Genomic DNA, 25,322 nt, shown 5'->3' on the forward strand with positions numbered 1-25,322 from the left:
TGGATCCCTTCGTATACGCCCCTGACGTGTGTGACGTCAGAGGGCGTGGATCCCTTCGTATACGCCCCTGACGTGTGTGACGTCAGAGGGCGTGGATCCCTTCGTATACGCCCCTGACGTGTGTGACGTCAGAGGGCGTGGATCCCTTCGTATACGCCCCTGACGTGTGTGACGTCAGAGGGCGTGGATCCCTTCGTATACGCCCCTGACGTGTGTGACGTCAGAGGGTGTGGATCCCTTTTTATACGCCCCTGACGTGTTGTCAGAGGGTGTGGATCCCTTCGTATACGCCCCTGACGTGTGTGACGTCAGAGGGTGTGGATCCCTTCGTATACGCCCCTGACGTGTGTGTCGTCAGAGGGTGTGGATCCCTTCGTATACGCCCCTGACGTGTGTGACGTCAGAGGGTGTGGATCCCTTCGTATACGCCCCTGACGTGTGTGACGTCAGAGGGTGTGGATCCCTTCGTATACGCCCTCTGACGTGTGTGACGTCAGAGGGTGTGGATCCCTTCGTATACGCCCCTGACGTGTGTGACGTCAGAGGGCGTGGATCCCTTCGTATACGCCCCTGACGTGTGTGACGTCAGAGGGTGTGGATCCCTTCGTATACGCCCCTGACGTGTGTGACGTCAGAGGGTGTGGATCCCTTCGTATACGCCCCTGACGTGTGTGACGTCAGAGGGTGTGGATCCCTTCGTATACGCCCCTGACGTGTGTGACGTCAAAGGGTGTGGATCCCTTTTTATACGCCCCTGACATGTGTGTCGTCAGAGGGTGTGGATCCCTTCGTATACGCCCCTGACGTGTGTGACGTCAAAGGGTGTGGATCCCTTCGTATACGCCCCTGACGTGTGTCGTCAGAGGGTGTGGATCCCTTCGTATACGCCCCTGACGTGTGTGACGTCAAAGGGTGTGGATCCCTTTTTATACGCCCCTGACATGTGTGTCGTCAGAGGGCGTGGATCCCTTCGTATACGCCCCTGACGTGTGTGACGTCAAAGGGTGTGGATCCCTTTTTATACGCCCCTGACATGTGTGTCGTCAGAGGGTGTGGATTCCTTCGTATACGCCCCTGACGTGTGTGACGTCAAAGGGTGTGGATCCCTTCGTATACGCCCCCTGACGTGTGTGACGTCAGAGGGTGTGGATTCCTTCGTATACGCCCCTGACGTGTGTGTCGTCAGAGGGTGTGGATCCCTTCGTATACGCCCCTGACGTGTGTGACGTCAGAGGGTGTGGATCCCTTCGTATACGCCCCTGACGTGTGTGACGTCAGAGGGTGTGGATCCCTTCGTATACGCCCTCTGACGTGTGTGACGTCAGAGGGTGTGGATCCCTTCGTATACGCCCCTGACGTGTGTGACGTCAGAGGGCGTGGATCCCTTCGTATACGCCCCTGACGTGTGTGACGTCAGAGGGCGTGGATCCCTTCGTATACGCCCCTGACGTGTGTGACGTCAGAGGGCGTGGATCCCTTCGTATACGCCCCTGACGTGTGTCGTCAGAGGGTGTGGATCCCTTCGTATACGCCCCTGACGTGTGTGACGTCAAAGGGTGTGGATCCCTTTTTATACGCCCCTGACATGTGTGTCGTCAGAGGGTGTGGATCCCTTCGTATACGCCCTCTGACGTGTGTGACGTCAGAGGGTGTGGATCCCTTCGTATACGCCCCTGACGTGTGTGACGTCAGAGGGCGTGGATCCCTTCGTATACGCCCCTGACGTGTGTGACGTCAGAGGGCGTGGATCCCTTCGTATACGCCCCTGACGTGTGTGACGTCAGAGGGCGTGGATCCCTTCGTATACGCCCCTGACGTGTGTGACGTCAGAGGGTGTGGATCCCTTCGTATACGCCCCTGACGTGTGTGACGTCAGAGGGTGTGGATCCCTTCGTATACGCCCCTGACGTGTGTGACGTCAAAGGGTGTGGATCCCTTTTTATACGCCCCTGACATGTGTGTCGTCAGAGGGTGTGGATCCCTTCGTATACGCCCCTGACGTGTGTGACGTCAAAGGGTGTGGATCCCTTCGTATACGCCCCTGACGTGTGTCGTCAGAGGGTGTGGATCCCTTCGTATACGCCCCTGACGTGTGTGACGTCAAAGGGTGTGGATCCCTTTTTATACGCCCCTGACATGTGTGTCGTCAGAGGGCGTGGATCCCTTCGTATACGCCCCTGACGTGTGTGACGTCAAAGGGTGTGGATCCCTTTTTATACGCCCCTGACATGTGTGTCGTCAGAGGGGGTGGATTCCTTCGTATACGCCCCTGACGTGTGTGACGTCAAAGGGTGTGGATCCCTTCGTATACGCCCCCTGACGTGTGTGACGTCAGAGGGTGTGGATCCCTTCGTATACGCCCCTGACGTGTGTGTCGTCAGAGGGTGTGGATCCCTTCGTATACGCCCCTGACGTGTGTGACGTCAGAGGGTGTGGATCCCTTCGTATACGCCCCTGACGTGTGTGACGTCAGAGGGTGTGGATCCCTTCGTATACGCCCTCTGACGTGTGTGACGTCAGAGGGTGTGGATCCCTTCGTATACGCCCCTGACGTGTGTGACGTCAGAGGGTGTGGATCCCTTCGTATACGCCCCTGACGTGTGTGACGTCAAAGGGTGTGGATCCCTTTTTATACGCCCCTGACATGTGTGTCGTCAGAGGGTGTGGATCCCTTTGTATACGCCCCTGACGTGTGTGACGTCAGAGGGCGTGGATCCCTTCGTATACGCCCCTGACGTGTGTGACGTCAGAGGGTGTGGATCCCTTCGTATACGCCCCTGACGTGTGTGACGTCAGAGGGTGTGGATCCGTTCGTATACGCCCCTGACGTGTGTGTCGTCAGAGGGTGTGGATCCCTTCGTATACGCCCCTGACGTGTGTGACGTCAGAGGGTGTGGATCCCTTCGTATACGCCCCTGACGTGTGTGACGTCAGAGGGTGTGGATCCCTTCGTATACGCCCTCTGACGTGTGTGACGTCAGAGGGTGTGGATCCCTTCGTATACGCCCCTGACGTGTGTGACGTCAGAGGGCGTGGATCCCTTCGTATACGCCCCTGACGTGTGTGACGTCAGAGGGTGTGGATCCCTTCGTATACGCCCCTGACGTGTGTGACGTCAGAGGGCGTGGATCCCTTCGTATACGCCCCTGACGTGTGTGACGTCAGAGGGCGTGGATCCCTTCGTATACGCCCCTGACGTGTGTGACGTCAGAGGGTGTGGATCCCTTTTTATACGCCCCTGACGTGTTGTCAGAGGGTGTGGATCCCTTCGTATACGCCCCTGACGTGTGTGACGTCAGAGGGTGTGGATCCCTTCGTATACGCCCCTGACGTGTGTGTCGTCAGAGGGTGTGGATCCCTTCGTATACGCCCCTGACGTGTGTGACGTCAGAGGGTGTGGATCCCTTCGTATACGCCCCTGACGTGTGTGACGTCAGAGGGTGTGGATCCCTTCGTATACGCCCTCTGACGTGTGTGACGTCAGAGGGTGTGGATCCCTTCGTATACGCCCCTGACGTGTGTGACGTCAGAGGGCGTGGATCCCTTCGTATACGCCCCTGACGTGTGTGACGTCAGAGGGTGTGGATCCCTTCGTATACGCCCCTGACGTGTGTGACGTCAGAGGGTGTGGATCCCTTCGTATACGCCCCTGACGTGTGTGACGTCAGAGGGTGTGGATCCCTTCGTATACGCCCCTGACGTGTGTGACGTCAAAGGGTGTGGATCCCTTTTTATACGCCCCTGACATGTGTGTCGTCAGAGGGTGTGGATCCCTTCGTATACGCCCCTGACGTGTGTGACGTCAAAGGGTGTGGATCCCTTCGTATACGCCCCTGACGTGTGTCGTCAGAGGGTGTGGATCCCTTCGTATACGCCCCTGACGTGTGTGACGTCAAAGGGTGTGGATCCCTTTTTATACGCCCCTGACATGTGTGTCGTCAGAGGGCGTGGATCCCTTCGTATACGCCCCTGACGTGTGTGACGTCAAAGGGTGTGGATCCCTTTTTATACGCCCCTGACATGTGTGTCGTCAGAGGGTGTGGATTCCTTCGTATACGCCCCTGACGTGTGTGACGTCAAAGGGTGTGGATCCCTTCGTATACGCCCCCTGACGTGTGTGACGTCAGAGGGTGTGGATTCCTTCGTATACGCCCCTGACGTGTGTGTCGTCAGAGGGTGTGGATCCCTTCGTATACGCCCCTGACGTGTGTGACGTCAGAGGGTGTGGATCCCTTCGTATACGCCCCTGACGTGTGTGACGTCAGAGGGTGTGGATCCCTTCGTATACGCCCTCTGACGTGTGTGACGTCAGAGGGTGTGGATCCCTTCGTATACGCCCCTGACGTGTGTGACGTCAGAGGGCGTGGATCCCTTCGTATACGCCCCTGACGTGTGTGACGTCAGAGGGCGTGGATCCCTTCGTATACGCCCCTGACGTGTGTGACGTCAGAGGGCGTGGATCCCTTCGTATACGCCCCTGACGTGTGTGACGTCAAAGGGTGTGGATCCCTTTTTATACGCCCCTGACGTGTTGTCAGAGGGTGTGGATCCCTTCGTATACGCCCCTGACGTGTGTGACGTCAGAGGGTGTGGATCCCTTCGTATACGCCCCTGACGTGTGTGACGTCAGAGGGTGTGGATCCCTTCGTATACGCCCCCGACATGTGCAGTCAAAGGGTGTGGATCCCTTCCTAGCGCCACCTGGGAGCTCTCATCTAGATTTTGGTCACAAGGATTACTGACACTAGATGCTTTCATTTTTGTTTCGGTAACAGCACCCCATCCCGCACCCGCTCACACTGGCACCATTAGGCTTGTCTATTTTCCTGATCTATCTTTCATATCTGTTGTCGTTTTTTTTTTTTAGGACGGCACAGCTCTTTTTAACCAAGAATTAATCAGAGATTAATATCAGACGGTGGACAAATTAAAGGAAAAACCAGGGGAATCTAAAGCCATTCTGATAGCTCATGCTGGTTGGGGTCATTTTATGCCATTTTCCTTTAAACTGTCACCCGTCTGTATTTGTAGATACAAGCCCATCTTAAGTCTCCAAGCTTCCCACCAGTCTCTGGACAAGTGGGGAGCTGGGAATGCAAAACTCAGTCGAAGTTGAGTTGCGGTAAAAAAATGTGTACTGGTACCGAGTCCATCCTGAAGACCGGCCAGATACACTCTTGGTAACACAGCTAGTGCGTGCAGTGTTTAAACACTGTACACACAAACACTGTATATACACAAACACTGCATAGAGGCAAACGATGTATATACAACAAATCACAGGCAATGCCTGGAAAAAGCAGGGAGTTTGATCTGTAAGTGTCCTTCAAGCAATTTGGGAGAACATTGTTTAAAGATTCTCGGAGGTGCTTGTTTCTTTCGAACACAGATCATGCTTCAACAGTCCTCCTCCTCCTCCTCCTCCTCCTCATCATCATCATCAGCTGTTTCCCACCAGTCATTCTGCAGAGCGACATTAGATTAGTCCAAGTGATCAACCAACGTTCTTCAGCTTATAATTTAGAACAGTGTGAAGATCGTAGGAATGATGAGAAATGATGGCACGGTCGGTAGCGGCGGTGCCAACCGTATAAGCATCTTTCTAAAGGGTTCACAAACTTTTATGCTGGCTTTTCTTACTTGATATTTTTGCTTCAGCTCTATCGGTTCAACTCCTGTCGTTTGCCCCTGGCAGCAAACCTCCAACCTCTACGTTAAAAATCATCCGCATCCTCGTCATCTTCATCTGCCATCGCCTGCGAAGAGACGAGTGGCTGAGGAAAAACACGGTGAATAAATCAGTGCTGTTTTTCTCTATACGAGTGAAGTAAAGAACCGGGTTTGCCCAATTTGTGAGACAAAAATGTAATAATAATAACGATCTTCTTTACAAAGCACCTTTCATACAAGAGCGGTTCTTTACAGGACAGAAAATGGCACCGATACAACAATACAAATAAAGAAATAAAAGAAAAGAATCAAGTAAATAAAAATGACTGATTAAAACTGAATAAATGCATTAATAATTAAATACACTATAAATCATCAAGACACTTTAACATGTTCTGTTTCCTGTATTTGTGTTATGATGGGGATGTAATGACCCCATCCCCAAACTAGCTCTTTGAGAACCTATATTCTCGAAAATCATCTGATTTTAAGTTATGATGGGTTCTAAATTATCACTGCTGAGGTGCGTCAATCAGTTTCTATAAGGAACAACTTCAATATGGGACTAAAACCCAACAGACTCCAAAACATGTGGAGTATGAGAACCCCTCTCTAAAAAACATGGGACTTTACGTATGGAAACCCCCAACTAAAAAAACATGGGGCTTTACGTATGGAAACCCCCAACTAAAAAAACATGGGGCTTTACGTATGGAAACCCCCAACTAAAAAAACATGGGGCTTTACGTATGTAGACATTTGTCATAACCAGAAACTGCTAAATTAACAGATGAAGGAAGCCAAAATCTGCTCAGCTCAAGTGTTTGTGTTATAATAAAGCAATTAGCCACGAGAGGCCGTGTAACGCAGTAACGCATGGCCTCCAGTGGCTAATTGCTTTTATAAAATGGCGGTCAACATTAAATATAATAAAATACAACAATGTCAAAATTATAAATGTTTTTATTTGCAGGTAGTCCGTTAAGAGTGTGCCATGTTGCTAGGCAACATGAGGGCGAACATAACAATCGCAATAAACATTCCTCCACAAACACTATTACACTATTTCTTGGACGAAACACCCGCTTAATGATCAGGATTACTGTTTATAATAATCTGGACATTTCCATGTATTGTACATGACTTAAAATAGCGTTCAACCAAGTTTGTACTTTTTCTTTTCAGTGGCGTATTAATATAAAATGATGTGAGGTGGTCATAGGTGTGTGCGTATATCGGGGATTTTACAACGGCTTTGAACGCGGCTCAGCCAATCAGACTTTAGGACCGGAACTATCCGTTTTATAATAAAGATTTAATAATGCCATCCCCAAACTAGCTCTTTGAGACCCTATATTCTCCAGAATCATCTGATTTTGAGTTATGATGGGTTCTAAATTGTCACTGCTGAGGTGCGTCAATCAGTTCCTATAAGAAACAACTTCAATATGGGACTAAAACTCAAAAACATGTAGAGTATGAACAAGAAAAGTTTGGACACACCTGTTCCGATTGATTGAATCCAGGCCAACAACTTGCGCAATCATGGATTTATTTTACGTGTGTATGAAATAAAACTCACCGGTCTAAAGTGTTGTTCAGTTCCACCAGATGACTGTAGCTCAGATCTAGAGCTGGAGGTTCAGACCTCACACTTTTATACACCGCCGACGCAAATCACTGACGCAAGAGCAGCCCAACCAGCTCCGGTGGTTTCCGAAGAATGGAAAGCGAAAGAGGAACGTCTGTTCTTTCAAAACCCCCCCTTCCTGTACTAATAAAACAAGGTCAATAAATAAACCGACAGATTCGCCCTTGTTGTTTTTGTCACATTATTTCCACACACAGAAAGTGATCCACTCCTTTCACAATAATCACATGGCCTCATTTATTTCAGCTGGTACTGATCGTACATTCTCTACATATGTTGATAAACACCAGAAGCTTCGACAAACACAAGTATTTAGACCCTTGATTCAGTATTTTTGTAGATGTACGTCTCCACAAGCTTTGTACACCTGAATTTGGGCGGTTTATCCCATTCTTCATCCCAGATACTGTCCACCTCTCAGACTGGACGGTGGGTGGATGTGATCTGCCATCTTCAGGCCTCTCCACAGATGCTCGATGGGGTTTGGACGTTCAGAGATTTGACCCAGAGTCACTCTGGTGTTGTTTTGGCTGTATGCTTCGGGTCACCGTCGTGCTGAAAGTCTGAGTTTGCGTGCACTCTGAAGAGGGCTTTCCTCAAAAACGTTCCTGTACTTCCATTGTAATAGCATGATGCTGCCACCACCATGCTTCACTGTAAGTATGGTGTTAGGCTTGCTGTTGTGTCCAAAGACGTCATTGCCAGAGTCTCTTGCATGCCGTTTAACTCCAAGCGGCCTATCAAATGCCTTTTACTCAACAGTTGCTTTTGTTTTGATATTTTGCCTGTTTTAAGGTCCTAGGAGCATCAAAAACTGCAAATATTTAAACCCTCGATTCAGTATTTATGTAGACGCTCCATTGGCAGCAATCAGAGCTCCAAGTCTTTTAGGATACGTCTCCACAAGCTTTGCACACCTGAATTTGGGAGGTTTATCCCATTCTTCATCCCAGATACTGTCGATCCCTCAGACTGGAGAGTGAGAGGATGTGATCTGCCATCTTCAGGTCTCTCCACACAAGCTTTGAACACCTGAATTTGGGCGGTTAGCTTTACTTTTTATTGTCTCCTTATGCTTCTTAATCGCGGAGATGCTTGATCTTGGAATACCGTATTCTGTTTAGTACCGGCGCATTCACATGAGAAGTGACAAAATAGCGGTGCACAAAACTTAACGTGGAAAAAAGCACAAAAGCTGTTGTGCCGCTTCTCGTGTGAATGCGCCGGTACTGAAAGCATCTCCACGATTAAGAAGCATAAGGAAACAATAAAGAAGTAAAGCTAAAGGGCAGCTTTTATTGTATTTCAGTGTGTTTATATTATATTTGTGTTATTTTCAGTGTATAAAAGTCAAAAACAACCTCATTATTTTACATGAGACTAAAACATCTGCAGCTCCACGGGACCATGGACGCATTAACAGGTTTCCCAAACATCCTTATGGGATAAAATACCTTGAAACTCAACGCATTTAAAACCAACTGATGTCCAGTTTCAAGGTACCAATGTATTTGTGTATTTGGCAGATAAGGCAGGGCAGTTGTAGCTAAGGTACTGGACTTGCAATCAAAAGATCGCTGGTTCAAGCCTAATCACTACCGGGTTGCCAGTGTTGGGCCCTCAACTGCTTAGACAGTATACTGTCAGAGTACTGTAGGTCACTTTGGATAAAAGCGTCCGCTAAATGCTGAAAATGTGAATGCAGATTAATAGTTTCTTCTTGGTAGAGATTGTGTCAGCAGGTTGTCCAGACTTGTGAATAAGTATTGGCACCTGAGCTCTCTCACCTGTCTCAAGTCAGCTGCCTAGTTTACTTCTACCCAGATTAAGCTGTGGACCATGTTTCAAGGTACAAATGCATTTGGCAGATAAGGCAGGGCAGCTGTAGCTAAGGAACTGGACTTGCAATCAAAAGATCGCTTTTGATCATCATGCAAGCCTCATCACTACCGGGTTGCCACTGTTGGGCCCTTGAGCAAGGCCCTTAAGCCTTAATTGGTCACTTTGGATAAATGTATTATGGTATAGCTAAAGTATTATGGCACCTGAGCTCTCTCACCTGTCTCAAGACAGCTGCCTAGTTTGCTTATACCCAGATGAAGCTGTGGAGGGATAGTTAGCAAATCCTCAGATAAAGAAGCACAAAAACACACAGAAAACTTTGGAAACCAACTTTGTTGGATTTTTATTCATTGTAAGGGATTATGTTCATGGCAGGCCATCCCGAATCCCGCCAACCAAGTAGCCAGAAGCAAAGTATTTGTAGGAATGAGTTTTTTTGCTTCTGGTTTTCTTTTGTTGGCAGGTCAGACATGACCCGGCATGCCGCACTACAAGCCCCCTGATCCGAGCGGACTCATCGGGTCTTCTGGTTGCGTCTGGATGGAGCCGTGCGAGCTCGGGCGCGTTCTCGCCGCGATCCTCCACGTCGTCTGTCAGAACGACGAAGCTCGCCTATCCGGGCGGGCTTCGTCGTTATGATGGACGACGTGGTACATCGAGGCATGAACGCGCCCGTGCTTCTGCGGTCGGTTCAGATCGTCGTCTGGATGGAGCCGTGCGAGCTCGGGCGCGTTCTCGCTGCGCTCCACCACATCGTCGTCGGAACGACGAAGTTAGCCTATCCGGTTCACCGTACCGGACGGTTGGATGGGCGGGCTTCGTCGTCACGACGGACGACATGGCACATCGTGGCATGAACGCGCCCGTGCTTCTGCAGTCGGTTCAGATCGGCGCATGGCGAGCAGCCGCTGGCAAGAGCAAACGGCAAGAGTGCGTACCCCCCCTTGGGAGACAGAAGGATTTTTCTGTAAAAAAAACAAAAACATAATAAGATGCACCATTTACATAGACGTATTATAAATGTAATGTAAATATCCTCACAAAATGAGTTCCTAAATACATTTACAGAGGGTTTTTTAAACTCTGCTTGGAGGAAAAACATAGTTTGTACATTAAAATGTTTAAACTTTATAGCATGGCTTCATATTTAAGACGCCATTTGCTGCGAAATAGCAATCCTACGGCAATTCAGTTAGCAAACGCTTAGTCAGAATGACCATGATGTGGAAGTGTAAAGCAGCTAAAAACACGACTCTGTGGACACAAAACACGGACGCGAAGCCCCGCACCGTAGCTGGATGTTCTAGGTTCACATTCAACTATTACGGTAGCTGTGCTGTGTATCGTAGCTCTGTGAAATGTGGCTCTTGTCTTTACAAATCCCTGAAATCTGTGATCTCTGGTAGGGTCCTATATATAATATATCATAAAAAATAATTATACTCTGCTCAGGCTGGTGACTGGTTCAACTGCACCCAGTAAAAAGTACGTCGACCTCTAATTAAGAAGGGTCAGATAAAAAGAAGTGTCTGGAACACGGACAGCACTGTCCGCAATCGAGCCAGCTATACATTCACATGATATAGCCAAACATATTTGGACACCTGAGTGTTAGCGTGTTGGACGTCCCAATTCAAAAACAAGCGCTATTAAAAAAAGAGTGGTGTCTGTGTGATATTTTCAGCTAGACCAACAGACGCTCCTCTGAGGGGCTTCTCACAAGAATTTGAATGGTGTATGTCTGTGGGAATTTGTGCCCATTAGTCAAAAGGTGATGTCGGGTTTCCGTGCAGGACACAGAAGCATATAAAGACGCATTAATTGAAAAATTAGAAGCGCTGTCCCAGTACTTTTGTGAATAGTTATTGAACTGACCTTCAAAAAAACACAGTAAATGTATTAAAAACATTATTATTTTTTAAGATAGATAGAAAAGCCTGTGTTTTAGTCATTCAGTCACAAGATAACGTTGTAGAAATGCATAAAAGCACCATAATGATCATAACGTTCTTCAATATTACAGTTTTTATTTTTAATAATAGTACAAAAACATTTGTAATAACAGATGTTGTGTGTATAGACACGTTAGTTTATGTCGAATATAAAAAAAGGGGTTTGGTTACTTACAGATAGAGCAGTTGTTTTTGCTCACGTCCTAAGGACGAAAGAAGTTCAGCCTAGAACAGACAGCCTGAAAATAAAAACCATCATTATTATTAATATTATTATTAGTAGTAGTGGTACAACCAAAGAAAACAGATTGAACATGAGGTTAAAAGCACCACTATTGCTTACCATGCTGGTAACAGCTGACTGAACTGCTTTCGGGGACTTCAGCTCCTTTAGCAGAAAGCTGCAGGAGAAAAGGAGCGGTCGTCTTCCCTTCTGAGTATTTATCTCCGTCCGTCCTCCCCCCCCGCCCCCCTCACAGACCACGTCACCGAGTGTTAACCGCTCAGATATGTCAGCAACACCCAGGTCTCCACAATAGCAGCAGAGGTGATTAATAAGCGCAGGAATGTAGTGAGAACGACGTTCGTGATCAAACACGCCCGTCAGTATGAACACTCTGTAGTTCGGCCGGTTTGCTCTTCATTGTTTCAATGCACGAAGTGTAAAAAAAATAATCCCCAGGGTTGGAACGTTTTGGGCGTGTTGCTTGGTTTTGGTCGTGAATGTGTGGGCGAGTCACGTCACGCGTTTACAATGATAAAATGTCTTTAGAACCATAAACTCATACCAAGTGTTTGATAAGCATAAATATTCATTGTCTATTAGTGATAATTATACATGTTTATTAATTATCAGGTTCAAAATTAATGACACCTAAAAGCTCATAAAAGAAATGGCATGATGTTCCTGTAGGAAGTTTAAAGTGGCACTTTGACCTTGAGTATGATTTATATTTTAGTGGGTCACAGAAATCTTGTATCAGGACATAGAACCGAGTTTGGTAGCCGGGTGTACAGGGTTTGATGTATAAAGTGTATAAAATTAGTAGGAATTAGGGTGTAGTGTGTATGAGTTAGGGTGTAGAGATAGTGTAAGAAGTTGGGTGCAGTGTGTGTAAATTAGGGCGTAGGGTGCAGTGTGTATGAATTAGGGTGTAGGGTGTAGTGTGTATAAGGTATGATGTTGGGTGTAGGTTGTAACGGTAGGGTGTAGGAAATAGGGTGTAGTGTGTATTCATTAGCGTGTAGGTGGTAGGGTAAAGTGTGTAGGGTGTAGTGTGTATGAATTAGAGTGTAGGGTGTAGTGTGTAGGGTGCAGTGTGTATAAGGTATGATGTTGGGTGTAGGTTGTAACGGTAGGGTGTAGGGATTAGGGTGTAGTGTATGAGAGTTAATGTGTAGGAAATAGGGTGTAGTGTGTATTCATTAGCGTGTAGGTGGTAGGGTAAAGTGTGTAGGGTGTAGTGTGTATGAATTAGAGTGTAGGGTGTAGTGTGTAGGGTGCAGTGTGTATAAGGTATGATGTTGGGTGTAGGTTGTAACGGTAGGGTGTAGGGATTAGGGTGTAGTGTATAAGAGTTAATGTGTAGGAAATAGGGTGTAGTGTGTATTCATTAGCGTGTAGGTGGTAGGGTAAAGTGTGTAGGGTGTAGTGTGTATGAATTAGAGTGTAGGGTGTAGTGTGTAGGGTGTAGTGTGTATAAGGTATGATGTTGGGTGTAGGTTGTAACGGTAGGGTGTAGGGATTAGGGTGTAGTGTATAAGAGTTAATGTGTAGGAAATAGGGTGTAGTGTGTATTCATTAGCGTGTAGGTGGTAGGGTGTAGTGTGTATGAATTAGAGTGTAGGGTGTAGTGTGTAGGGTGTAGTGTGTATAAGGTATGATGTTGGGTGTAGGTTGTAACGGTAGGGTGTAGGGATTAGGGTGTAGTGTATAAGAGTTAATGTGTAGGAAATAGGGTGTAGTGTGTATTCATTAGCGTGTAGGTGGTAGGGTGTAGTGTGTATGAATTAGAGTGTAGGGTGTAGTGTGTAGGGTGCAGTGTGTATAAGGTATGATGTTGGGTGTAGGTTGTAACGGTAGGGTGTAGGGATTAGGGTGTAGTGTATAAGAGTTAATGTGTAGGAAATAGGGTGTAGTGTGTATTCATTAGCGTGTAGGTGGTAGGGTAAAGTGTGTAGGGTGTAGTGTGTATGAATTAGAGTGTAGGGTGTAGTGTGTAGGGTGCAGTGTGTATAAGGTATGATGTTGGGTGTAGGTTGTAACGGTAGGGTGTAGGGATTAGGGTGTAGTGTATAAGAGTTAATGTGTAGGAAATAGGGTGTAGTGTGTATTCATTAGCGTGTAGGTGGTAGGGTAAAGTGTGTAGGGTGTAGTGTGTATGAATTAGAGTGTAGGGTGTAGTGTGTAGGGTGTAGTGTGTATAAGGTATGATGTTGGGTGTAGGTTGTAACGGTAGGGTGTAGGGATTAGGGTGTAGTGTATAAGAGTTAATGTGTAGGAAATAGGGTGTAGTGTGTATTCATTAGCGTGTAGGTGGTAGGGTAAAGTGTGTAGGGTGCAGTGTGTATGAATTAGGGCGTTTAGAGTGGGGAGAGAATGTAGTAGGAAGTAGTTTGTAGAAGGTAGGGTGAAGTGTGTGATTTAGGACACGTCCAAGGTTCCGATGCAGACTTGATGACATCATCAGGCTGCGCTGTTATTCGCTATGGCTGAATGGTTTATAATAATAATAACTGGTCCCTCTGGTTTCTAAACTCACCGGTTCTGTAGAGATGCAGGAGATGAAATCATCTAAAGAGAAGAGGAGGAAACGCTCCCACCGCGACTCTGAGGAGAGGAAACGGAAACGGAGGAGCGCTGAATCCGGTACTGAGGTATAAACACCAGCAAACGCGCTAATGTGCTAATGCTAACATCAACAGCGTCTGCGTTCTAAATTACACTCACACACTTCAGCGTGCGCACTGTTCACTATTCACTACACCACCATCACTAATAACAACACTGTTCACTATTCACTACACCACCATCACTAATAACAACAACACTGTTCACTATTCACTACACCACCATCACTAATAACAACAACACTGTTCACTATTCACTACACCACCATCACTTATAACAACAACACTGTTCACTGTTCACTACACCACCATCACTAATAACAACAACACTGTACACTGTTCACTACACCACCATCACTAATAACAACACTGTTCACTATTCACTACACCACCATCACTAATAACAACACTGTTCACTATTCACTACACCACCATCACTAATAACAACACTGTACACTGTTCACTACACCACCATCACTAATAACAACAACACTGTTCACTACACCACCATCACTAATAACAACAACACTGTACACTATTCACTACACCACCATCACTAATAACAACAACACTGTACACTGTTCACTACACCACCATCACTAATAACAACAACACTGTTCACTATTCACTACACCACCATCACTAATAACAACACTGTTCACTATTCACTACACCACCATCACTAATAACAACAACACTGTACACTGTTCACTACACCACCATCACTAATAACAACAACACTGTACACTGTTCACTACACCACCATCACTAATAACAACAACACTGTTCACTATTCACTACACCACCATCACTAATAACAACAACACTGTTCACTACACCACTAACAATAATAACACTGCACACAACACTGTTCACTATTCACTAACAATAACACTGTTCACTATTCACTACACCACCATCACTAATAACAACAACACTGTTCACTATTCACTACACCACCATCACTAATAACAACAACACTGTTCACTACACCACTAACAATAATAACACTGCACACAACACTGTTCACTATTCACTAACAATAACACTGTTCACTATTCACTACACCACCATCACTAATAACAACAACACTGTTCACTATTCACTACACCACCATCACTAACAACAACAACACTGTACACTGTTCACTACACCACCATCACTAATAACAGCAACACTGTTCACTATTCACTACACCACCATCACTAATAACAACAACACTGTTCACTATTCACTACACCACCATCACTAATAACAACAACACTGTTCACTACACCACTAACAATAATAACACTGCACACAACACTGTTCACTATTTACTAACAATAACACTGTTCACTATTCACTACACCACCATCACTAATAACAACAACACTGTTCACTATTCACTACACCACCATCACTAATAACAACAACACTGTACACTGTTCACTACACCACCATCACTAATAACAACAACACTGTTCACTATTCACTACACCACCATCACTAATAACAACAACACTGTACACTGTTCACTACACCACCATCACTAATAACAACAATACTGTTCACTATTCACTACACCACCATCACTAATAACAACAACACTGTTCACTATTCACTACACCACCATCACTAATAACAACAACACTGTTCACTATTCACTACACCACCATCACTAATAACAACAACACTGTACACTGTTCACTACACCACCATCACTAATAACAACAACACTGTTCACTATTCACTACACCACCATCACTAATAACAACAACACTGTACACTGTTCACTACACCACCATCACTAATAACAACAACACTGTACACTGTTCACTACACCACCATCACTAATAACAACAACACTGTTCACTGGTCACTACACCACCATCACTAATAACAACACTGTTCACTATTCACTACACCACCATCACTAATAACAACAACACTGTACACTGTTCACTACACCACCATCACTAATAACAACAACACTGTACACTGTTCACTACACCACCATCACTAATAACAACACTGTTCACTGTTCACCACACCACCATCACTAAAAACAACACTGTACACTATTCACTACACCACCATCACTAATAACAACACTGTTCACTATTCACTACACCACCATCACTAATAACAACAACACTGTACACTGTTCACTACACCACCATCACTAATAACAACACTGTTCACTATTCACTACACCACCATCACTAATAACAACAACACTGTACACTGTTCACTACACCACCATCACTAATAACAACAACACTGTTCACTATTCACTACACCACCATCACTAATAACAACAACACTGTTCACTGTTCACTACACCACCGTCACTAATAACAACAACACTGTTCACTATTAACTACACCACCATCACTAATAACAACAACACTGTTCACTATTCACTACACCACCATCACTAATAACAACACTGTTCACTATTCACTACACCACCATCACTAATAACAACAACACTGTTCACTATTCACTACACCACCATCACTAATAACAACACTGTTCACTGTTCACTACACCACCATCACTAATAACAACAACACTGTTCACTATTAACTACACCACCATCACTAATAACAACAACACTGTTCACTATTCACTACACCACCATCACTAATAACAACACTGTTCACTATTCACTACACCACCATCACTAATAACAACAACACTGTTCACTATTCACTACACCACCATCACTAATAACAACACTGTTCACTATTCACTACACCACCATCACTAATAACAACAACACTGTACACTGTTCACTACACCACCATCACTAATAACAACAACACTGTTCACTATTCACTACACCACCATCACTAATAACAACAACACTGTTCACTGTTCACTACACCACCGTCACTAATAACAACAACACTGTTCACTATTAACTACACCACCATCACTAATAACAACAACACTGTTCACTATTCACTACACCACCATCACTAATAACAACACTGTTCACTATTCACTACACCACCATCACTAATAACAACAACACTGTTCACTATTCACTACACCACCATCACTAATAACAACAACACTGTTCACTATTCACTACACCACCATCACTAATAACAACAACACTGTTCACTACACCACCATCACTAATAACAACACTGTTCACTACACCACCATCACTAATAACAACAACACTGTTCACTGTTCACTACACCACCATCACTAATAACAACAACACTGTTCACTATTCACTACACCACCATCACTAATAACAACACTGTTCACTATTCACTACACCACCATCACTAATAACAACAACACTGTACACTGTTCACTACACCACCATCACTAATAACAACAACACTGTACACTGTTCACTACACCACCATCACTAATAACAACAACACTGTTCACTATTCACTACACCACCATCACTAATAACAACAACACTGTTCACTACACCACTAACAATAATAACACTGCACACAACACTGTTCACTATTCACTAACAATAACACTGTTCACTATTCACTACACCACCATCACTAATAACAACAACACTGTTCACTATTCACTACACCACCATCACTAATAACAACAACACTGTTCACTACACCACTAACAATAATAACACTGCACACAACACTGTTCACTATTCACTAACAATAACACTGTTCACTATTCACTACACCACCATCACTAATAACAACAACACTGTTCACTATTCACTACACCACCATCACTAACAACAACAACACTGTACACTGTTCACTACACCACCATCACTAATAACAGCAACACTGTTCACTATTCACTACACCACCATCACTAATAACAACAACACTGTTCACTATTCACTACACCACCATCACTAATAACAACAACACTGTTCACTACACCACTAACAATAATAACACTGCACACAACACTGTTCACTATTTACTAACAATAACACTGTTCACTATTCACTACACCACCATCACTAATAACAACAACACTGTTCACTATTCACTACACCACCATCACTAATAACAACAACACTGTACACTGTTCACTACACCACCATCACTAATAACAACAACACTGTTCACTATTCACTACACCACCATCACTAATAACAACAACACTGTACACTGTTCACTACACCACCATCACTAATAACAACAATACTGTTCACTATTCACTACACCACCATCACTAATAACAACAACACTGTTCACTATTCACTACACCACCATCACTAATAACAACAACACTGTTCACTATTCACTACACCACCATCACTAATAACAACAACACTGTACACTGTTCACTACACCACCATCACTAATAACAACAACACTGTTCACTATTCACTACACCACCATCACTAATAACAACAACACTGTACACTGTTCACTACACCACCATCACTAATAACAACAACACTGTACACTGTTCACTACACCACCATCACTAATAACAACAACACTGTTCACTGGTCACTACACCACCATCACTAATAACAACACTGTTCACTATTCACTACACCACCATCACTAATAACAACAACACTGTACACTGTTCACTACACCACCATCACTAATAACAACAACACTGTACACTGTTCACTACACCACCATCACTAATAACAACACTGTTCACTGTTCACCACACCACCATCACTAAAAACAACACTGTACACTATTCACTACACCACCATCACTAATAACAACACTGTTCACTATTCACTACACCACCATCACTAATAACAACAACACTGTACACTGTTCACTACACCACCATCACTAATAACAACACTGTTCACTATTCACTACACCACCATCACTAATAACAACAACACTGTACACTGTTCACTACACCACCATCACTAATAACAACAACACTGTTCACTATTCACTACACCACCATCACTAATAACAACACTGTTCACTATTCACTACACCACCATCACTAATAACAACAACACTGTTCACTATTCACTACACCACCATCACTAATAACAACACTGTTCACTATTCACTACACCACCATCACTAATAACAACAACACTGTACACTGTTCACTACACCACCATCACTAATAACAACAACACTGTTCACTATTCACTACACCACCATCACTAATAACAACAACACTGTTCACTGTTCACTACACCACCGTCACTAATAACAACAACACTGTTCACTATTAACTACACCACCATCACTAATAACAACAACACTGTTCACTATTCACTACACCACCATCACTAATAACAACACTGTTCACTATTCACTACACCACCATCACTAATAACAACAACACTGTTCACTATTCACTACACCACCATCACTAATAACAACAACACTGTTCACTATTCACTACACCACCATCACTAATAACAACAACACTGTTCACTACACCACCATCACTAATAACAACACTGTTCACTACACCACCATCACTAATAACAACAACACTGTTCACTGTTCACTACACCACCATCACTAATAACAACAACACTGTTCACTGTTCACTACACCACCATCACTAATAACAACAACACTGTTCACTACACCACAATCACTAATAACAACACTGTACACTGTTCACTACACCACCAGTATCAACAACACTGCACACTGTTCACTACACCACCAGTATCAACAACACTGCACACTTTTCACTACACCACCACCAATAACACTGTTCACTATACCACCAGTATCAACAACACTGCACACTGTTCACTACACCACCTACAGTGCCACCAACACCACTATTGTGCAGTATTCACTACAGAAACAACACCACCTCCAACACTGCACACTGTTCACTACACCACCAGTTCTTTTTACATGAATATTGTGATTATTATTGTTAGTATTGTGTTTAGGTGACATAATGAGGCTGAAATAAACCACACAGCACTTTTATATCAGATCGTTTGATTAATTTGGTTGATTACATTCGTTTTACCCCCTTAGTAAGATGGTTTTACACACATTAGAAGCTGTTGTTTTGTTTTTCTGTGTTTTATACTGTTATCTCTAAATAAACGACATTTTATTTGTTACCTCAGAGATTAAGTTCCCGCGGGTTCATGGTAAGATCCGGAATGTAATATGGATCGGCTTACGGTCTAGTAATACGTTATATCACATTACCGCGGGTTCACGGTCCAGCGCAAAATGCGGACTGGATTATGGATCGGTAAATGGATCTGAACGATATCCGATGGATAAACAAAGTCAAAATCGGACCAAAACGGATCGGACTCACCTTTACTGTGCACTATTTATTATACCAACAAGAACACTGAAGTACATGAGGCACAACATACAGTATATTGAACCCTTTTGTGTGTAGAGTTGTGTAGTTACAGGTCAGTCAAAGTGCCCATGCCAACTCCTGCCCACTATCAAAAGTATATACATACAGTAAACATGCAGACCAGTAAAAGTAGTTGGACTGGTTTGACGAAATCCTGTTTTCAAGATCATCTGGACCATCCACCTCACAACGTACAGAAATATACAACTGAGTGGTTAAAGTACTAGACTAGTAAGCAGAAGGTCGCTGGTTCAAACCCCACCACTGCCAGGTTGCCACTGTTGGACCCTGGAGCAAGGCCCTCAACCCTCAATTGCATAGACTGTTAGTCGCTTTGGATCATTGTAAATAAAATAGATGGACCTGCTGTTCATTTCAGACGCCCCAAGTCCCACATCAGTGTGTCCTGCAGGATCCTAAAGAAGAAGCCGATTACGTGGGCGAGGCTCAGAAGGAACCGAGCGATGTTGAAGAGGGTGGTCTGGATCTCTCCGTGCCCTTCAAGCCCATCAGCGCTTACCTGAGCGACAGGAAGGAGATGCTGGAGCAGTGCTTCCACGTCCTCGGTCAGAACAAGCTGACGAAGATGCTGCCCGACGAGCTGAAGGTTCTTTTATTCAGGAATTCATTTCACGGTCACGGTTCCGCCGATGCTCGACCTTCTCTTCATTTTTTTTAAAAATCTGTGCAGAGCTGCTCGTTTGCGGAGATCAAGACGTTGTGTTGGGATCAGCTGCAGCAGCTTTCTGAGACCAACCTGCTTCAGATACTGGAGGGTAAAGTAGATCTCTTATGTTCATGTACTCATCATACAGGTCCACTTATGGACAGAAGTATTTAGATACCTGACCATGAGCTTGTTAGACATCCCATTTCCATTCTATGTGATCTTTTCAGCTAGTACAACAGCCAATCATCTGAGAAGGCTTTTTTACAAGACTTTGAATGCTGTATCTCTGTGGGAATTTGTGCCTATTTAGTCAAAAGTGCATTTCTATAGCTGTTGAGTGGAGCTGAAATCAGGGCTCCTAGCAGGACACCAAGCTTTTCTTAATGTCTTTATAGATCTTTAGGGCCTTCCCTGAACTGTTGCTGCAAAGTTGGAAACATATCATTGCCTTTATATGAGTGATTTATTACACCTGTTAGCAACTGTCGTGTATGAAACACACTAATTCAATCATTAAAAGAGCTGTCCCAATACTTTTGTCCATAAACAGAAAGCTTGGGGACGGTCGCTGCAATCGATTGGCCTGGTCAGAATTCATGGCTGTTGTACAATTCTGACCTCTGCTGTCTGGCTGAGGTTACTGCACTAGTGGTGGATAATCTGAAGGGCTCAGTGTGTCTCTCCGTGCGCCACACAGATCTCAGCCTTAGCTAACTAGGAGCGCTGTGATGGTAACCAGAAGGTTCGTCAGATATTCGCTCCCAGGTGGCCCCAGGTGTGCTATCGACCTGGCGGGCGTCCACTGCGAGCGCGACCCCTGCTGGCTGGTCTGTGATTCACAGATAGCAGTGTGTGACTCTCCGTACGCGATGCTGCACTCCGTCTGTGCAACTCCGTCTCTGGCTGGTGAAAAGAAGCGGCTGGCGAATGCACGTGGCTCGGATGGGGCGCGTCATGGTCTACGGCTTCAACCGGTGCAGCGCCGGAGGAAGTTACAATCAGGGAATTGGATACGACTAGATTGGGAGGGAAAAATGGGAAGAAAAGTCCAGACACTAACTCGGGGTCAGGAGAGCCCGTAAGTGGCCAGTGAACACTGTCGTCTTTTATTCATGGACGTTTCTTTCTCTTTTTAAGGTGTGGACGTGACGGCTAATTCCGAAGACGAGGAGAAAGAGGCTAAAAAGAATTCATCGGACAGTCAGTAAGTCGAGCGTCGACATATCCCGCATACAGGTGGTGGACAAAATAATGGAAACACCACATGACTGACGCCATGCATGAGGTTTTCTCTTTGATATGTGAGATTCTCGAGCAAAAAAGAGGCAACTAACCGAGTTCCAGTTATGCCAATTAAATCTTGCGTGGCAGGGAATGTCGGGCATGGACAAACGGCCTTGGCGACGTTACTAAACCCCCCACAGCCCCACAGTTTTAGGCGGAACGTGCATGCTCCTGCAATTCAGGAAGGTTTGTATAGAGTATAAACCTGGATGGACCCCTGAGTAGTGTAGGAAAGTAATGGATAGGCTTCTCTATTGAGAACGCCAATGGATGCCGTTAACCCAGGTTGAGTTCACTAGTCTATGGTCGTATGACGGCCTCGTGCACCCTGTGGTGCACACCCTCCTTTCTGATGTTCCTCGAAGCATGTGAAGGCCAAGACGGATTCAATCAAGTATCAGGAGATGCCTTCTGTGAAGAAGCTAAAATTTGGGCGTCATTGGACCTTCTAGCAGGACAACGACCCCAAGCATACCTCAAAGTCCACCAAGCTTTGCCTTCTGACTGAAAATCCTTAGTGGGATTTAAAGAAGGTGGTCTAGCTACGCAAACCCAAAAATATTCGTGAACTGAAGGTTGTTGCTCATGAGGAACAGGTCATTGGATCGTCCAGCAGGTCAACGACCACAAGCATACCTCAAAGTCCACCAAGCTTTGTCTCCTGACCTATAATCCTAAGTGGGATTTAAAGAAGGTGGTCTAGCTACCCAAACCCAAAAGTATCTGTGAACTAGAGCGTGTTGCTCATGAGGAACAGGTCATTGAATAGTTCAGCAGGTCAACGACCCCAAGCATACCTCAAAGTCCACCAAGCTTTGTCTCCTGACTAAAAAATCCTTAGTGGGATTTAAAGAAGGTGGTCTAGCTACGCGAACCCAAAAATATTCATGAACTAAAGGTTGTTGCTCATGAGGAACAGGTTGAGACATCAGCCAGTGTTGGGTCCTTGAGCAAGACCCTCAAACGTCTTGGCGTGCATCAGAACGTTCTGAAACGTAGAGTGTTAGATGATTGGATCTCCACCTTCATTCCACCTAGAAATAAGATCTTCTTCAGAATGCAGATCCACCACGTGTTCCGCTTATTTTGTCCACCATCTTTTTCACTTGTTGCCGCTTGAAACGGCTGTTATTCCATGTGACGTTCATTCCTTCTTCTCTCACTCTGACCTGCAGGCAGGACAACAACGTGGATTCCACCTCCTCCGTGAAGGAAGGCGCGGCGGAAGCCGAGGAGAAGCAAGGTAACGAGGGGTCAGATACGGGACAGGACACTTTACACCAAAACGTTAGGACCCTCCCGCCCAAATATGGACTCCACAAGACATCTGAAGGGGTTCCAGTGGTGTCTGGTACCAGAGGATTATCATTGTATACGTTGGGAGTTGGAACCCATCATGATCTCGCCCATCGCTCATTTGGAATGTGGGCAGGAGTTGCATGGGCACTCTGACTGGCCGTACCAGACACCACTGCCTTCGCATCCTGGCAATCCAAGGATCCATCAGCAAATCCCAATTGTCCATCCACTGACCCCTGTCTGTGGGTACTTGAGCATCCTTTACTGTTTTGGAGACCAAGTCCTTTGACCAAGTCCTTTTTTTGGGAAGGGTGTGGCTGGAAGAGTGGGTCCTGGGTTCAATCCTTGCCTCTGGTCTTTCTCAGGAGTGTTCTTGCACTTGATAACATGCAGTAGGTGGATTGGCTACTCTACATCACACATAGATGGGACGTTACATCACACTGACCAGGATGGACTCTGGTTGAAAAGTGTGTGTGTGTGTGTGTGTGTGTGTGCGCAGGTTTATCCGGAGAGGAGAGCGACGTACTGAGCATTAACGCCGACATGGACGACAGTGACATCGAGGGCCACCGGGACCCCAAACCCCAGCAGGACGAGGTACCCGCTGCCACGGCGACGCCTCCTCCGCCTCCTCCGGCTCCTCCTGGCCAGGAGGACTTGAAGGTCGCGAAGGAGCCGGATCAGCCCAAGCTGGACCTCCAGCACGACATCGATAAGAGCGTCAGTGAAATCCTGTCGCTGACCACGCCCGCCTCCGACGGCGCACGCGAGCCCGGTCTGCAGGTACAGCCGGTCGCCGTGGAGACGGCTCCCGCGTCCCCTCCCGTCGCCGCGGCAGCACCGTCGGCGCAGCAGCTGGCCCTGCTGGAGCTGGAGATGAGAGCCAGGGCCATCAAAGCTCTGATGAAGGCCGGCGAGGCCAAAAAATGACACTTCCGGTTTGGTGGCGCCCCCGTGTGGTGCCCGTTTGAAAGTAAACACCCCGCCACTAGAGGGTGATAGATAGATAGACGGTGCCAGTCCTCACATCTGCTACACAATATGACCAAAAGTATTTGGACGCCTGACCATGAGCTTGTCGGACGTCCGGTTAAACAACAAACTTTTATTAAAACAGAGAATTTGAAGTCTGTGGGAATTTGTGCCCATTCAGTCAGTACGGCTGGGCACCGATTGATCAGTGGCTGTTCCGATTCATCCCAGAGCTGGTGAGTGGGGCTGAGGTCAGGGCTCTGTGCAGGACGCTGGAGTTTTTTTTTACAGAGCTTGCTCATACTGGAACAGGACCTTCCTTAAACTGTTGCTGCCCAGTTGGAAGCATATAATTTCCTTTATATGATTGATTTATTACACCTGTTTGCAACTGCGGTTCTAATCGTTAGAACTGGTGTCCCAATACTTTTGTCCATATACTGTACCACTGCTGGTAAAAACATGGTAAAAATAAATAAATAAATATTTCTTGTTGTATTTAATGTTGTTTTGTCGACTTTTTTTGGCTATCATTGATATTAAAAAGCCTGTGAATCGATTTGCAAAATGCAGACAGATAGACAGACCGAATAATGGATATATAGCTAGATAGATACAGTAGATAGACAGATAGATATATAGACAGACAGACGGATAGATAAATAGATAGACAGACAGACAGATAGATAAATGGATATATAGCTAGATAGATACAGTAGACAGACAGATAGATAGATAGATAGATAGATAGATAGATAGATAGATGATAGATAGATAGATAGATAGATAGATAGATAGACAGACAGACAGACAGACAGACAGATAGATAGAT

The 25,322-nt window shown here is 45.4% G+C and overlaps 1 protein-coding gene and 1 long non-coding RNA gene across 3 annotated transcripts; one reads left to right on the plus strand and one right to left on the minus strand.

The window, feature by feature from the left end:
- Positions 1 to 9,478: 9,478 nt before the first annotated feature.
- On the minus strand, positions 9,479 to 11,561 carry LOC134326503 (uncharacterized). The gene is made up of 3 exons (XR_010014516.1): positions 11,459 to 11,561; positions 11,291 to 11,354; positions 9,479 to 10,128 (listed from the first exon to the last, which is right to left on the minus strand). It is a non-coding gene; the product is annotated as an uncharacterized LOC134326503 (long non-coding RNA).
- A 2,239-nt stretch (positions 11,562 to 13,800) lies between these two features.
- Positions 13,801 to 24,976, plus strand: LOC134326469 (caspase activity and apoptosis inhibitor 1). Of its 2 annotated transcripts, none has more exons than XM_063008645.1 (6): positions 13,801 to 13,992; positions 20,642 to 20,869; positions 20,954 to 21,038; positions 22,070 to 22,136; positions 23,392 to 23,459; positions 24,018 to 24,976. In XM_063008645.1, exons 1-6 carry the CDS (start codon positions 13,891 to 13,893, stop codon positions 24,446 to 24,448), a joined length of 981 nt encoding a protein of 326 aa, XP_062864715.1. In that variant the 5' UTR covers positions 13,801 to 13,890; the 3' UTR covers positions 24,449 to 24,976. The 2 variants fall into 2 exon arrangements, with proteins under 2 accessions (XP_062864715.1, XP_062864716.1); XM_063008646.1 differs by having other exon boundaries at positions 20,675 to 20,869.
- The last annotated feature ends 346 nt before the right edge of the window (positions 24,977 to 25,322 follow it).

The sequence above is a fragment of the Trichomycterus rosablanca genome, chromosome 14 (assembly GCF_030014385.1).
Source record: "Trichomycterus rosablanca isolate fTriRos1 chromosome 14, fTriRos1.hap1, whole genome shotgun sequence".
NCBI classification, from domain to species: Eukaryota; Metazoa; Chordata; class Actinopteri; order Siluriformes; family Trichomycteridae; genus Trichomycterus; species Trichomycterus rosablanca.